This window comes from Nyctereutes procyonoides, unplaced genomic scaffold (genome assembly GCF_905146905.1).
Source record: "Nyctereutes procyonoides isolate TBG_1078 unplaced genomic scaffold, NYPRO_anot_genome, whole genome shotgun sequence".
Classification (NCBI taxonomy): domain Eukaryota; kingdom Metazoa; phylum Chordata; class Mammalia; order Carnivora; family Canidae; genus Nyctereutes; species Nyctereutes procyonoides.
In genome coordinates this window covers 2,001,112-2,015,722 of record NW_026575128.1, presented here as the reverse complement: position 1 = coordinate 2,015,722, position 14,611 = coordinate 2,001,112, and the positions used below count along the sequence as shown (strand labels likewise).

Sequence of the window (14,611 nt, the reverse complement as noted above, 5' to 3'; positions counted from 1 at the left end):
GGGTCTCAATAGTTTTGTCTTTTCCAGAACGTCACATAGGTGGAATTGTACAGCATGCAACTTTTTCAGACTGGCTTCTTTCCCTTAGTAATATGCAGTTAGGTTTTCTCCATGTCTGTTCATGGATCAATAGCTTATTTCTTTTTAGGGCTGAAGTACATCCCATTGTTTGGCTATACCAGTTTCTTCATTCATCTACTGAAGGGCATCTTCATAGCTTCCAAGTTTTGGCAGTTATGAATAAAAGTGCAATAAACATCTATGCACAGGTTTTTGTGCAGATAAAAATTTTAAAATCCTTTGGGTAAATACCAAGGAGTATGATTGCTAGATTGTATTTAGTAAGAGTATGTTCAGTTTTGTAAGGAATCACTAAACTATCTTACAAAAACCGTTGTGTAATTTTGCACTCCCACCAACAATGAACATGAGTTCCTTTTGCCCCACATCCTCACCAGCTTTCAGTGATGTTAGTGTTCTGGATTTGGGCCATTCTAATAGGTGTGTAGTGGTATCTCACTACTGTTAATTTGTGTTTGTTTCTCTGATGATACATGATGTGGAACATCTTTCACATGCTTTTTTGTCATCTGCCTGTCTTCTTTGGTGAGGTATCTATTAAGATCTTTGGCCCATTTTTTAATCAAGTTGTTTTCTTTTTTTGAGACTTTAAGCATTCTTTGTATATTCTGGATAACATTCCTTTATGAGATATGCCTTTTGCAAACATTTTCTACGAGTCAATGGCTTAACTTCCTATTCTCCTGACACTGTCATTCTTAGAGCAGAAGGTTTTAATTCTAATGAAATCCAGCTTATCAATTATTTCTTTCATGGATAGTGCCTTTCTAAAAAGTCATTACCACACCCAGAGTCATCTTGTTCTTCTCCTATGTTATCTTCCTGGAGTTTTATAGTTTTGAGTTAGACATTTAGTCTCTGGCCTGCTTTGAGTTAATTTTTGTAAGGGTGTAAGGCTTCTATCTAGATTCCTTTTTTTTTTGCATGTGGCCATCCAGTTGTTTAAGCGCTATTCATTGAAAAAACTATCATAGCTCCAATGTATCGCTTTTGCTTCTTTATCAAAGATCAGTTGTCTTTACTTATATGGAACTATTTATTGACTCTCTATTCTGTTCCACTGATACATCTGGCTCTTCTTTTGCAAATACCACACTGTCTTGACTCCTGTTTATTTACAACGAGCCTTTAAGTTGGATAATGTCAGTATTCCAACTTGTTTTCCTTCAATATTATGTTGGTTATTCCAGATATTTTCTCTCTCCACATAAACTTTAGAATCAATTTTCCACAAAATAACTTGCTGTAATTTTGATTAGGCTTGCATCGAATCTATAGGTCACACTGGGAAGAAATGACATCTTGACAATATTGAGTCTTTTTTTTTAAAGGTTTTATTTACTTTATTTATGAGAGAGAGCGAGCAAGCAAGTGGGAGGAAGTGCAGAGGGAGAGAGAATCTCAAGCAGATGCCACACGAAGCCTGATGTGAGGCTCAATCACTACACCCTGAGATTATGACTTGAGCCAAAATCAAGAGTTGGCCGCTTAACTGACTGAGCTACCTCAGAACCCCAAGTCTTCCTATTCTTGAACATGGACTGTTTTTAGCTCTTTGATTTCAACACCAGAATTTTATAGTTTTCCTCATATAAATCTTGCATATATCCTGTTAGATATATACCTAAATATTTCGTTTTTGGAGGTGCTAAATGGAATTGTGTTTTTAATTGCAAATTCCACTTGTTCATTACAGTATAAAGCAAAATGACTGACTTATATATATTAACCTTGTATCTTGCAAACTTGCTATAACTGCTTATTAGTTCTAGGAGGGTTTAATTATGTCATCTGCAAAGAGTCTTAATTTTTCCTTGCCAAACTGTATATTTTTTATTTCCTTTTCTTGTGTTTTTGCAGTATCTAAAACTACCACCATGATACTGAAAAGGAGAGGTGAGAGGAGACGTCCTTGTCTTGCTCCTGATCTTAGTGGGAAAGCTTCTAGTTTCTCACCATCAAGTGTAATGTTGGCTATAGGATTTTTGTAAATACTATCACTCCACAAACTATTCTGATTTCATCCATATTGTTGAAGGCATCAATAATTTACTTCTTTTTATTGCTGAGTAGTACATCATGTTGATAAGCATTTGGTGTGTTTCCAGTTTTTGATTATTACAAATCTTCTACGAACACCCATGTGTAAATCTCTTTATGGAAATATATTTTCTTTTCTCTTGGGTAACTATCTAAAAGTGAAACGGGTGGATCATATGGTATGTATTTGTTTAACTCACATACCAGAAAATTAACCTTTTTACAGTGTATAACTTGGTGGTTGTTAGTATATTCAGAGTTGCGCAAACATCACTTCATCTAAATTTAGAACATTTTCATCATCCCTCCAAAGAATTCCCATACCTATTAGCAGTCTCTCCCCATTCTGCCCTCACCCCAGTCCCTAGAAACCATTAATCGTCTGTTTCTATGGATTTGCCTATTCTGAAGATTTAATATTATATGTGAGTGGTTCCTTTCTTTACTTAGCATAATGTTTTCAGGGTTAATCTATGTTGTAGCATTTATCAGTACTTCATTTTTATTGATGACTAATATTCCATTGTATGGACATACTACATTTTGCTTAACCATTTATCAGTTGATAGACATTTGAGTTGCTTCCTCTTTTTGGCTATTATGTATAATGTACGTAACATGTACAATATTATATAACATAAAATATATGTATAATGATGCCATTTGTGTTTCATGTGGTCATATGTCTTCCCTTCTCTTGTGTATAACTAACAGTGAGAATCCTGGGTCATGTGCTAATTCTATGTTTAAAATTTTGAGGAACTTCTAAACTTTTCTAAAGAGGCTATTGCATTTTACAATCTAACCAGTAATATGAAGGTTCCAATTTCTTCATAGCCTATTTATTTTTTAATAAGATTTTATTTATTTATTCGTGAGAGACAGAGAGAGGCAGAGACATAGGTAGAGGAGCAGCAGGCTCTCCGTGGAGGGACTCTGGGATCACATCCTGAGCCGAAGGCAGACTCTCAACCACTAAGCCACCTAGGCATCCTTATTGTCTGCCTTTTTAATTTCAACTACCCTAGTATATGTGAAGTGGTATCTCACTGCAGTTTTGATTTGCATTTCCCTACAGATTAATGATGTTAAACATCTGTTATGTGCTTATTGGTCACTTGTGTATATTTGGAGAAATATCTATTCAAATTCTTTGCCCATTTAAAAATTAGGTTGTCTTGGGATCCCTGGGTGGCGCAGCAGTTTGGCGCCTGCCTTTGGCCCAGGGCGCGATCCTGGAGACCCGGGATCGAGTCCTATGTCAGGCTCCCGGTGCATGGAGTCTGCTTCTCTCTCTGCCTATGTCTCTGCCTCTCTCTATCATAAAAAAATAAAAATTAAAAAATAAATAAATAAAAATTAGGTTGTCTTAACTACTGAGTTTTAAGAGTTTTTCATATGTTCAAGATACAAGTTCCTTAACAGATATGATTTGCAAATATTTTCCCATTCTGTGGGTCATCTTTTCACTTTCTTGATAGTGTCCCTGGAAGCACAAAAGCTTTTAATTTTATGAAGTATAAACTATCTTTTGTTGTTTGTGTTTTTGGTGCCATATCTAAAAAACCACTGCCTAATCCAAGGTCATGAAGATTTACTCCTACGTTTTCTTCTGAGGGTTCTACAGTTTTAGCTCTGACATTTAGGGCTATCATCTACTTCGAGTTAATTTTTGTATATCATGTGGAGGTAGGGTGCAACTACATTCTTTTTTATGTGCATATCCAGTGGTCCCTGCACCAATTGTTGAAAATACCACTGAACTGTCTTGGTATACTCATCCAAAATCAACTGAACATAAATGCATGAGTTTATTTCTGGACTCTTGAGTCTAATTCATTGATTTATAAGTTTATCTTTATGCTAGTACCACAATATCTTGAGTATTGCAGCTTAATAGTAAGTTCTGAAATCAGGAAATGTGATTTTGTTCTCCATTTCCAACATTGTTTTGGCTATTTTGGTTCCATTGTGTTTCTTTAAGAATTTTAGGATAACCTCAATTTCTAGAAAGTAGTTACCTGGGATTTTGATAGGAATTACACCAAATTGATAGATTATTTTGGAGAGCATTGCTGTCAGCTGTCTGATTTGCCAATATTTTCCAAGACTATGGCTTATATTTCCCTCTTTTACCAGTGTCTTTTGAAGGGCAGAAGTACTTAATTTTGACAAAGTCAAAGTCAATTTTTTTACTGAATCATGCTTTAGGTAAGGTGCTTTGCATATCTGTCAGCTTATTCATACACACACACACACACATATTGTAATATATTTGGAAGTTTTCCAGATAACTTTTTCATATTAATTTTTTATTTAATTTCAATGTAACCTGAGAATACACTTTATATTACATATATCTATATGTATATACCTATTGTAAATGCTGCTATTGTAAATGAGAGTTTCTTTTCTATTATGTCTTCTATTGAGTTACTTTTAACTATAGTACTGAGGTATAAACATTTTTTCAAGTTAAAGATGTATTATTCAATTCCTAATTTAGTGGATTTTTTTTTGGCTCAGTAGTTTGAAGTTTTTTGCAAACTACGTTTTAAAGCAATTAAATAATTTTATGTTTTCACCAGTACTTTATGAAAGTTCCATTTACTCCACATTATTCCCACTATTGGGTATGGTCAGTCCTTTTTATCAGAGGCATTTAAATAAATGTATAGAGATATCTCATTATAATTTTTTAAAAGATTTTCATTTATTTATTCATCAGAGACACACAGAGAGGGGCAGAGACACAGGCAGAGGGAGAAGCAGGCTCCCTTCAGTGAGCCTGATGTGGGACTCGATCTCACAACCCTGGGATCACAACCTGAGCCAAAGGCAGACACTCAACCACTGAGCCACCCAGGTATGCCTCTCATCACGATTTTACTTTGTAGTTCCCTAATGAAAAAATGTTAACCATCAATTTACGCACTTATTCGCAACCCACATATTTTCCTTGGTAGTTGCTCTAATCTTTCAATCAGAATCCCTTTCTTTCTTCCTTCCCTTCCTTTTTCTTTTCTTTCTTTTTTTTTTTTTTTTTTTTTTTTTTTTTGCCTGGTCACATTCTCAGTACAATATTGAATGAAGTGGCAAGAGCAGACATCCTTGTCTTGTTCCTGACATTAAGGGAAAAGCATTTAAATTTTTACCATTAAATATGGTATCTTTAAGTTTTACATAGATGCCTTTTAGGGTGTAGTATTTAGGAAATTCTCTTCTATTTCTTATTTGTTGAAAGTTTTTATTAGTACTAGACAGTGGACTTTGTCAGTGCTTTTTTTTACATCTATTGAGAGGACCAGACTTTTTCTTCATTAGTGTGTTCATATGGTGAAACACTGATTGACTTTCGGTTTTTTTGTCTGTTTGTTTTTTTGCTTTTAAAGATTTAATTTATTCACGAGAGACACAGAGAAAGAGAGCCAAAGGCACAGGCAGAGAGAGAAGCAGGCTCCATGTAGGGAGCACAACGTAGGACTCAATCCCAGGACTCCAGGATCATGCCCTGGGCTGAAGGCAGACTCTCAACCATTGAGCCACCCAGACGTCCCACCAATTGACTTTTGAATGTTTAATCAACCTAGCATTCTTGGAATTAAGCTCCACCTGGTCACGGTTAAATTATTACATATCGTTAGAATTAATTTCCTAGAATTTTCTTTAGAATTTTTACATGTATTTTCATATGGGATGTTGCTTTGTAGTTTTCTTTCCGTATCTTTACCTGATTCTGGTATCAGCATAATACCTGCCTCGTAGAATGAGCTGGAATGATGTATTCCCTTTTCTTAAACTTTTTGGAAGAGTCTGTGTAGAATATGTATTACCTTTTCCTTAAATGTTTGGAACAATTCACCAGTGAAGTCATCTAGGCCTGAAATTTTCTTTGTGGGAAATTTCTTAACTACGAATTCAACTTCTGTAACAGAAATAGTGCTATTCAGTGAACTTTGGTAATTTGTGTTATTCATGAAAATTATCCATTTCAACTAAGTTGTCAAATTTAAAGGTATAAATTTGTTCATAATCCTTTATTATCCTTGTAATATTCATAGAATCAACAGTGATGTCAGTCATCACTTCCAGTTCTGACATTAGTTAATCTGTGTTTTATTACTGATTAATCTAGTTAGAGGTTTATAATTTCTATTGATCTTTGCAAAGAATCAGCTTTTGACTTCAATGATTTTCTCTATTATTTTTGTTTCTTCTATTATTGGTTTATGCTCTGATCTTTATTATATCCTTTCCTATGCTTACTTTGCAGTTAACTTGATTTATTTCTCCCCTTCATTATTTAAAATGAAAGCTGAGGTCAGAGAACGAAACTCTTCTTTTTCTTATCAGTGTTTGGCACTATAAGGACTGCTTTAGTAGCAATCCACAATTTTGAAATGTTCATTTCCATTTAGTTGAAAATATTTTCTTTCTTTTTTTCTTAAAGATTTTATTTATTTATTCATGAGAGACACAGAGAGAGAGAGAGAGGCAGAGACATAGGCAGAGGGAGAAGCAGGCTCCATGCAGGGAGCCCAACGTGGGACTCAATCCCAGGTCTCCAGGATCACACCCTGGGCTGAAGGCGGCACTAAACCGCTGAGCCACCTGGGCTGCCCTGAAAATATTTTCTAATGCCCATTTTTAATTTTTCTATACCCAAGGAGTATTTAGAAATGTGTTACTTAGTTTCCATATATTTGGAGGTTTTCCAGATAACTTTTCGCATTAATTTTTTAATTTAACTTCAATGTAACCTGAGAATATACTTTATATTACTTACATCCTTTTAAATTTATCAGAACTTACCTTATGGTCCAGAATATGGTCTAACTTCGTTAAACATTGTGTGCACTTGAAAAGAATGTACATTCTGTTGCTGGGGGTGCTCTCTACCTGTCCGTTAGGTCTGGCTGGTTGACAGTGTTGCTGATGCCTACTATTCATTTGTTGATTTCCTACTACTTGTTCTTTAATCCTACAGGGGAGTATTAGAACTCTATAAATAAATTTAGATGTATTCATTTCTTCTTATATTTCTATCATTTTTTGCTTCATGTAAAAATGTCTGTCCCCTTTTCATGATGAAATCACCTTTTTTATCCCTGGCAGTATTCTCTACTCTGAAATATACTTTGATATTAATACAGTCATTTTAGTTTTATTGTGGCTAATCATTTTCCATCCTTTTACTTTTTAAGTTATTTATGTCCTTATATTTAAAGTATAATTTCTTGCAAGCAATATATAATTGGATCTTTTTTAAAAATTCAATGTGATAATCTCAACCTTTTAAATGGGCATTTAGACCAATTATAATTAATTTGATTACTGAAATGGTTGGATTTAAGTCTACCAGCTGCTATTTATTTCCTACTATTTTAGTGATTGCTTTGCTGTTTATAGTTAACATGTTTAACTTATCAGTCTGTCTTCAAATAATACCATACTGTTTCAAGAATCTTAACAGTATGTTTAAGATTTCTCCTCTCTTGGGCATTTATGCTATACATTTTACTTATACATCTATTATCACCTCTACAATAACAATATGATTATTATTGTTTACACAATTATCTTTTGTAGAGATTCAAATAATAAGGAAAAATCTTACATATCTGCCGTTGTAATTATAATTATCAGAGACTTTTACTCCTTTTTATAGATCTGTAATTCCACCTGGTATTGTTCTTGGAAGATCTTTATACTAGGTATAGAATTCGAGGTTGACAGTTTTTGCTTTTGGTACTTTCAACATGTTATTCAACTTTCTTCTTTGCATCGTTTCCAACAAGAAAATATAATGTTCTCATCTTACTTACCCTGTATGTAGTGTCTTTTTTCTCTGGCTGCTTTTAAGATGTTCTCTATTGCTAACTTTTGAGCATTTATGATGTGTTTATGTAGTTTTCTTGTCTTTTATTTGGGGGAGGGGATTCTTAGAGCCTCTTCAATCTGTGGATTTACATTTTCCTCAATTTTGGAAATTTTTTAGCCATTAGATCTTCAGATACGTTTTCTGTCCCTCATCTCCTTTGCTTTAATTAGATGGTCTATGAAGTTATCCCATGGAAAGGGAAGTTATCCTTTGGCTCACTGATGTTCTTTTTCATCTTTTTAAGATTCTTCTCTGTGTTTCATTTTGGATAGCTTCTACTGCTATGTCTTCAAGTTTACTGATCTCTTCTTCTGCCATTAATCCCATCTAGAGTATTTTTCATTTTGCACATAGTAGTTCAATATGAGTCTTTTTATATCCATGTCTCTGCTTAGCTTTCAAACACATGGAAATAAAAGAAATGTTTTAATGTTTTTGCCTGCTGTTCTAAGATCTATACAGGTTCTGAGTCTGTTTCAACTGGATGATTATTCTGCTCAGGACTGATTATGTTTTCCTCTTTACATGCCTGGTGATCTTTGACTGGATGCCAGACATTTTGCCTTTTTCCTTGTTGGTTACTGTTCATTTTTGCATTTTGTCTTGTGCTGTGCTCTTAGGTGCATTTAAGTTACCTGAAAATAGTTTGATCATTTTGAGTCCTGGTTTTTTTTTTTAAGATTTTATTTATTTATTTATTCATGAGAGACATACAGAGAGAGAGAGAGAGGCAATGACACAGGCAGAGGGAGAAGCAGGCTCCATGCAGGGAGCCTGATGTGGGACTCGATCCCGGGACTCCAGGACCACATCCTGGGCCGAAGGTGGCACTAAACCGCTGAGCCACCCAGGGATCCCCTTGAGTTGTGCTTTTATAATTTGTTAGGCAGGTCCAGAGAAGTGCTCATTCTAAGGCTAATTATTTCCCATTACTGAGTAAGATCTTCCCAAGTTTCCCACCTGATGCCACATGAATTATGCGATTTTCTAGTCTGGCTGGTAGAATCAGTCATTATTCCCAGCCCTGTGGGAGTATGGGGCTCTATTCCTTCCAATCCTGTCAGATTTTTTTTTTTCCTGGATTTCGGGTAGTTTCCTCATCTGCATACATGTACATGGAACAACATCACTCTGCTGAATACTTAAATAGGGCTCTCTGCAGATCTCTGTGGTTTTCTTTCTGTGCAGCTCTTGGCACTCTGTCCTCCAAATTCTAGCCACCTCAGTTTCCCCACTCAGCTCCATTTCTTCAAATTAGAGAGCTACTGGGCTCACGCTGGGCTCCTCTTTAATGGGCCATTGTCTCTAAATTCTCTTAAGACAGCTGGGAAATCATAAGGGGCTCAAGTAATTGTTTTCATCCCTCAGAGATCACTGTGCTTGGCTGCCTAATATTCAGTAACTTGAAAACCACTGTTTAACATATTGTCTTTATTATTATTATTTCAGGTGGTATTATGATTTTAGTCCCTATTATTTAAAATGAGCAGAAGTCCTAGATTTTTTATTTAGAACACAAAATTCAAAGTGAAATGCTGACAATTCGAGGAAATAAACACTTGGATAATAAAGGAAGGTATAAATAGCTTCCTGATGTTTAGCTCTGTTTAGCAGTACACTTCTTTGTTTACCAGCCTTATCATGCTCTGATACAGTCAACATTATCAATGCATTGTGTGGGACACTTAATCCTATGTGGGAAGCTCAGAGTGACCTCTAGTAAGGTCCTAACATACTCTCCAATGGAACTCGTTGCCATTATTCTTATGGAAAGGTAAGACTGGCTAGGGTGTTGTGCAAAGAGAAATGAATACTGCTCCACTTGCAAGAACTGTCAAGGGGCTATAACTCTGTTTCCTATCTGTCTGAATTAAGAGCTATCATAAAAATTGGGTATTGTTCTTAGTAGTAAAACATATTCTCAAAGGGGTTAAGAAAAGAAAAGGTATTATTTGGGAAGAAGTTGGAGAGACTGCTGCCAAAACTCATGAGTTTTGAGCCTTGAGCTGTATTCTTACCATAGAAGTTTACTCTAGAGCCTTCAGGTGAGAAGTCCAAGGACTCCTACCTCATGTTTTACTTGTCCTAAGGACCAGAACAAATCTACTTGCCTCCCACCTACTAAAGATGTTGAGAATCAATTACCTGCTTGAAGCAATGGACAGGCGCTGGGACTGAACATGTTTCTTTTAGGTATTTGTCCCAGGTAAAATGACCTGTAAAGGAAATAGAAATCTCTATCACAGTCAACTTCCTAAAAAGTCCTTTTGGGCTGTAATCTAGACTAAACATTAGGTGTAAGAAAAAACTTATTTTCCCCTACTGGGCTCAAGAGTAGAAATCTAAAGGTAGAAATCTAGGTGACCAGAGTGGATCATTTTAGGTCAATGTTTTAACATCATGGTCTGAAGATGACCTTACATGTTCTTCATGTTAGTCCTTAAAGTGATCCAAATGCCAGAGCAAGATATATCAGTATCTCACAGAAATGTCCAGGAAGTTTGTGGACAGCAGAACAGCAGACATAGAGTGTGGGTGAGGAGAATCTTTCTGAACACCTGACTCCTGAACAGATCCCTTAATACCATCAAATGATAGGTTTTAACACCCAATACAGTTGGATCCCATCATCTTAGCTCAGAAAGAATGAAGGAGAGAATAGGGTAAAATGGTTTGATGGCATGAAAAGCCAGAATAAGTGAGATTATACTTGAATCCTTGCTCTCTCTCTTTTACCCATCCCCAATCCACTCCCATTCTTGCCACAGCTGTGCTGCTGAGGTGCAAAATGACAAAGATCTGGTACTTTACAGAAAAGTAGGTCCTTGGTAGCATTTCTGATGAGAGTAAGAATAAGTTAGGGAGTCTAGAGGATCTTTTAGCTTCTTAAAGTGGCTTTCAGAGCCTCTCAAAGTTTGAGGAACACTGTGCTAGAGAAAGTCTTCAAGGTAACACTGCTGGGGCAGGGAAAACATTTTAACAAACAAGCTGTTAAATATATATCTATATCTATATCTATCTATATCTTATAAAATCACAAAAGATGACGAAGTTCTTTATTAAAGGTTAAATCAATTACCAATCTCCCCCTAATACCCACCTAGAGGTGACCCCATGATGGTGCAGGGAAGATCCCAGAGACTCTCACAAACTAAAATACTGTAGCAAACCAGCATTTCTTGATGTTTCCTCTGCAGTGGAGTAGCACAGGGCCACTTTGGACCATGTAAAAAGCACTAGATGTTGGGAATAAAAATGATTCACTGAATGATGAAATCTAAATCACTTCAAAGATGTTGCCAAGACTTTATATACTCTATTGACTTTACAGCTTCTGTTTTAAAACTGGTCCCTTTCCCATCATCCTTAAGCAAGCCAAATGGATTTGGCCAGAAATCACGATCAGTTCTGAACCACTTAATGAACTGGCCAGTGATTAACTATCGTGAATACAGAGTCCATAAGGTAAATGGGATAGATATTTCTTGGAATCAAGATTTAAAGAGCTTATCAGAATGTAATAAAGAGTTTGCTCTTAGCTGAGACATCCCTACACCAAAGAATGAATATATTTCATCACTATTTGCTGTTAGAAAAAGAAAACATTAAAAAGTACTATCCCATTCTTACAAATAAAGGTTAAGTCACATAGAAAGTCTGGAATTTGAGTGAACTGCAACTCCTGCAACTCCAGCATCTATGGCAGCACTGTCCACTAAAACCTCCTGTAATGACAGAAATGTTTTGTGTCTGTGTTGTCCAGCAAGGCAGCCACTAAGCCATGGGTAACTACTGAACACTTGAGATGTGTGAGTGAGAAATTTAAATTAATTTGATTTAATTTAAATTCCTACATCTAGTTAACAGCTACTGTATCAGACAGCGCAGGTCTAGAGGTTTGGTCAGTCCTGGGTAATTGCTTGTAGTAGCTTGAGTTTTGACCACAAGCACCCAAGAGACTTTGGTTTTAAAAATTATGGCAGTATCAGGGGTACCAAAATAGTTGAGGTATTAATTATAGTTCTCTATTACACATCAATTATGGTAATCAGTCCCTTGTTAGGCAAGAAACCTCACATCTTTCTCCATTTAGAGAACACCCTATTACCAATTGAATGAAAATGAATCTGTTTGTTAAAAGCAGTTCACCAACTGTAATTGAACCATACCTAGATTAGTATTTTTCTTAAATTTTGCTGCCTATGCTTCCTAGGGCTTAGTCTCTTAATTTCAGGTAAATTGCAAACAAGTTAATTTTTATTGACTCAATAAGAATGTTTGAGCACCTACTGTAATGCCCATAATGGAGCCAAATGTCATCTCCATATGTCTACTACATCTCCAACTGCACACACAAAAATAGGACAGGCAGCAAGGTACAGATCAGGGAGGGGTCGGCAAGCATTCTGTAAAGGACCAGACTGTAAAAATTTTACCCTTTGTGGGCCACACAATCTCTGTCACAAATACTCAACTGTGCACTGTAGCCTGAAAATGACCACAGATAATATGTACATGAATCAACATGGCTGTGTTCCACTAAAACTTTATTTATAAAAATAGGCAGTGGGCTGGATTTGCCAACCCTTGGCATATATCATTGATTCCCAAATGTTACTTAGCACCAGAATCTCCTAAATAATTTTTCTCATTTCTTTCAATCAAGTTTTGGGCCACATCCTCAGAGGTACTCATTCAATGGGCTTTGGGTGTGGTCTGAAAATCTGTATTTTCAAAGGTTCCCTAAGTAATTCTGATTCACATCTGTGTCTAGGAATTACTGGTGTAGTTAAAAGAATGTAATATTGAGAGTCAGAAGATGCTGGATAAAGTCTTGGATTTTTTTTTTAAGATTTTGTTTATTTATTTGAGAGAGAGAGAGAGAATATAAGGAGGGAGGAGGGGCAGAGGGAGAGGAAAAGCAGACACCCCCACCCCCCACTAAGCAGGGAGCCGAATGAAGGGCTCAATCCCAGGACCCCAGGATCATGTCCTGAGCTGAAGGAAGATGCTTAACCGACTACACTCCTAAAGTCTTGTTTCTATAACTATCTTGGATAAATTATTTAATCCTTCCAAGTATCAGTTTGCTCATCATAAGGATAGAGATAGTATCTATCATGCAAAATTGTACACACACTTATTCATTCAATAAATATTTATTAAACTCCATCCAAGTACAAAAGCACTGTGTTAAATGTAAGAGGAATAAGACAGACATGGTTCCTAAATTCATGGAGCTTGCAGTTTAGAAATAAGCAGAGATATTAAATAAATAATAACAAATAATCTGATATCATTATGATCAATTTAAATTAATGAGGTAGTATAGATTGCCTTGAGAATGCAGAACAGGAAAATTTGATCTGTTACTGGGGTCAAGGATTACTGTGAAGATTAGTATTATTAACTCATGTAAGTATACTGTTTTATAATTTATAAAATGATTTCAATTATTCATTCAACTGATGTTTGAATATTCCTCTATGTGCCAGGCAGTATTCTCAGTGCTGGGATAAGACAGGTGGTCCCTGCCCTCATGGAATTTACATTCTGGTAGATGAGGCACAATTAACACATAACCAAATAAATAAGTTAATAAGTGGTAAGTATTTGAAGGAAATAAAATAGTGTGATGGACAGAGGCTAGGAACTATCTGAGATGGCGAAGTTATGGACAGATGCTCTAGAAAGGAATCACTGGACCTGAGACTTTACAGGTAAGAAAAAAACAGTCATCTCATTTATATTACTGAATAACACTTATTAAAGTATCTTATAAACTCTAATGCATATGACTTGATAGTTATACTTATTAGGAAGTGAAATCCCTACCCTGAAGAGACACACTACATAGAAGTACCTTTAAAAAATTAAAAATCCCCAAAATGTCAAGCACAAGGATCCACCCAGTTGAATGCATAAATACCTTTCTCTAATACTCGTTCATTCAACAAATACTTACTGCACACCTACTATGTGCCAATCCTAGCTCTAGGCACTAGTGATATACAGCAAAGAATAAAATAGCCAAAGTCTCTGACCACATGGAGCTTACTTTCTAAAGGGGAAGAAAAACAAACAAATAAATAAATAAATATGTCAGTTGCTTTAGAGGGCAATAGAGAGACACCTTTTATGTGGCCCCTATTTGGCCTTTTTCAAATAAAGAAAAAAGAAAGCAAGGTAAAAGGGAAAGAATGCTGAGGTTATGTGTGTCCTATGTTAGGCAGATAGTCAAGAAAGGCATTTTGATGGGGTGATATAAAAGTTGAGACCTCAAGCTCCCTCTAGCCTCTGCTTGAATACTTCCAATGATGATAAATTCCTTATTTACTTATTATTCCATAGTACAAATGGATAGACTTTAACCTTTATAGTCAGTCAAAGTCTGCTTTCTTTTAACCTCTACCTATTGGTCCCAGGCATAATACACACAACCTCTCTTTCTAAATATGTCCCAAATCCCTCAAATGCTGCTAATTTGACCTGGTTACATGAGGCACCTCTACTCATGCTGGTTACTATTTGGCCACATTTCTCTACAAGAACTCTACCCTCATTCCACCTTAAGTGTGGAACCTAAATTCCTAAGAGAAATAAAGATAA

At 35.8% G+C, this 14,611-nt stretch overlaps 1 protein-coding gene across 7 annotated transcripts in view; it reads right to left on the bottom strand.

Moving 5' to 3' along the window:
• The window catches only part of SCMH1 (Scm polycomb group protein homolog 1), a 182,620-nt gene that overhangs the window by 102,912 nt on the left and 65,097 nt on the right, over positions 1-14,611 (bottom strand). For 4 of the 7 annotated variants that reach the window (XM_055341782.1, XM_055341781.1, XM_055341787.1 and 1 more), the window contains one exon: positions 10,148-10,218. The exons of 2 other annotated variants lie outside the window; for them this stretch is intronic. In XM_055341782.1, coding sequence (XP_055197757.1) covers positions 10,148-10,218 — 71 coding nt within the window. Of the gene's footprint in view, positions 1-10,147; positions 10,219-11,102; positions 11,239-14,611 lie in introns of all 7 variants that reach the window. One more of the 7 variants, XM_055341783.1, reaches the window with a different exon arrangement.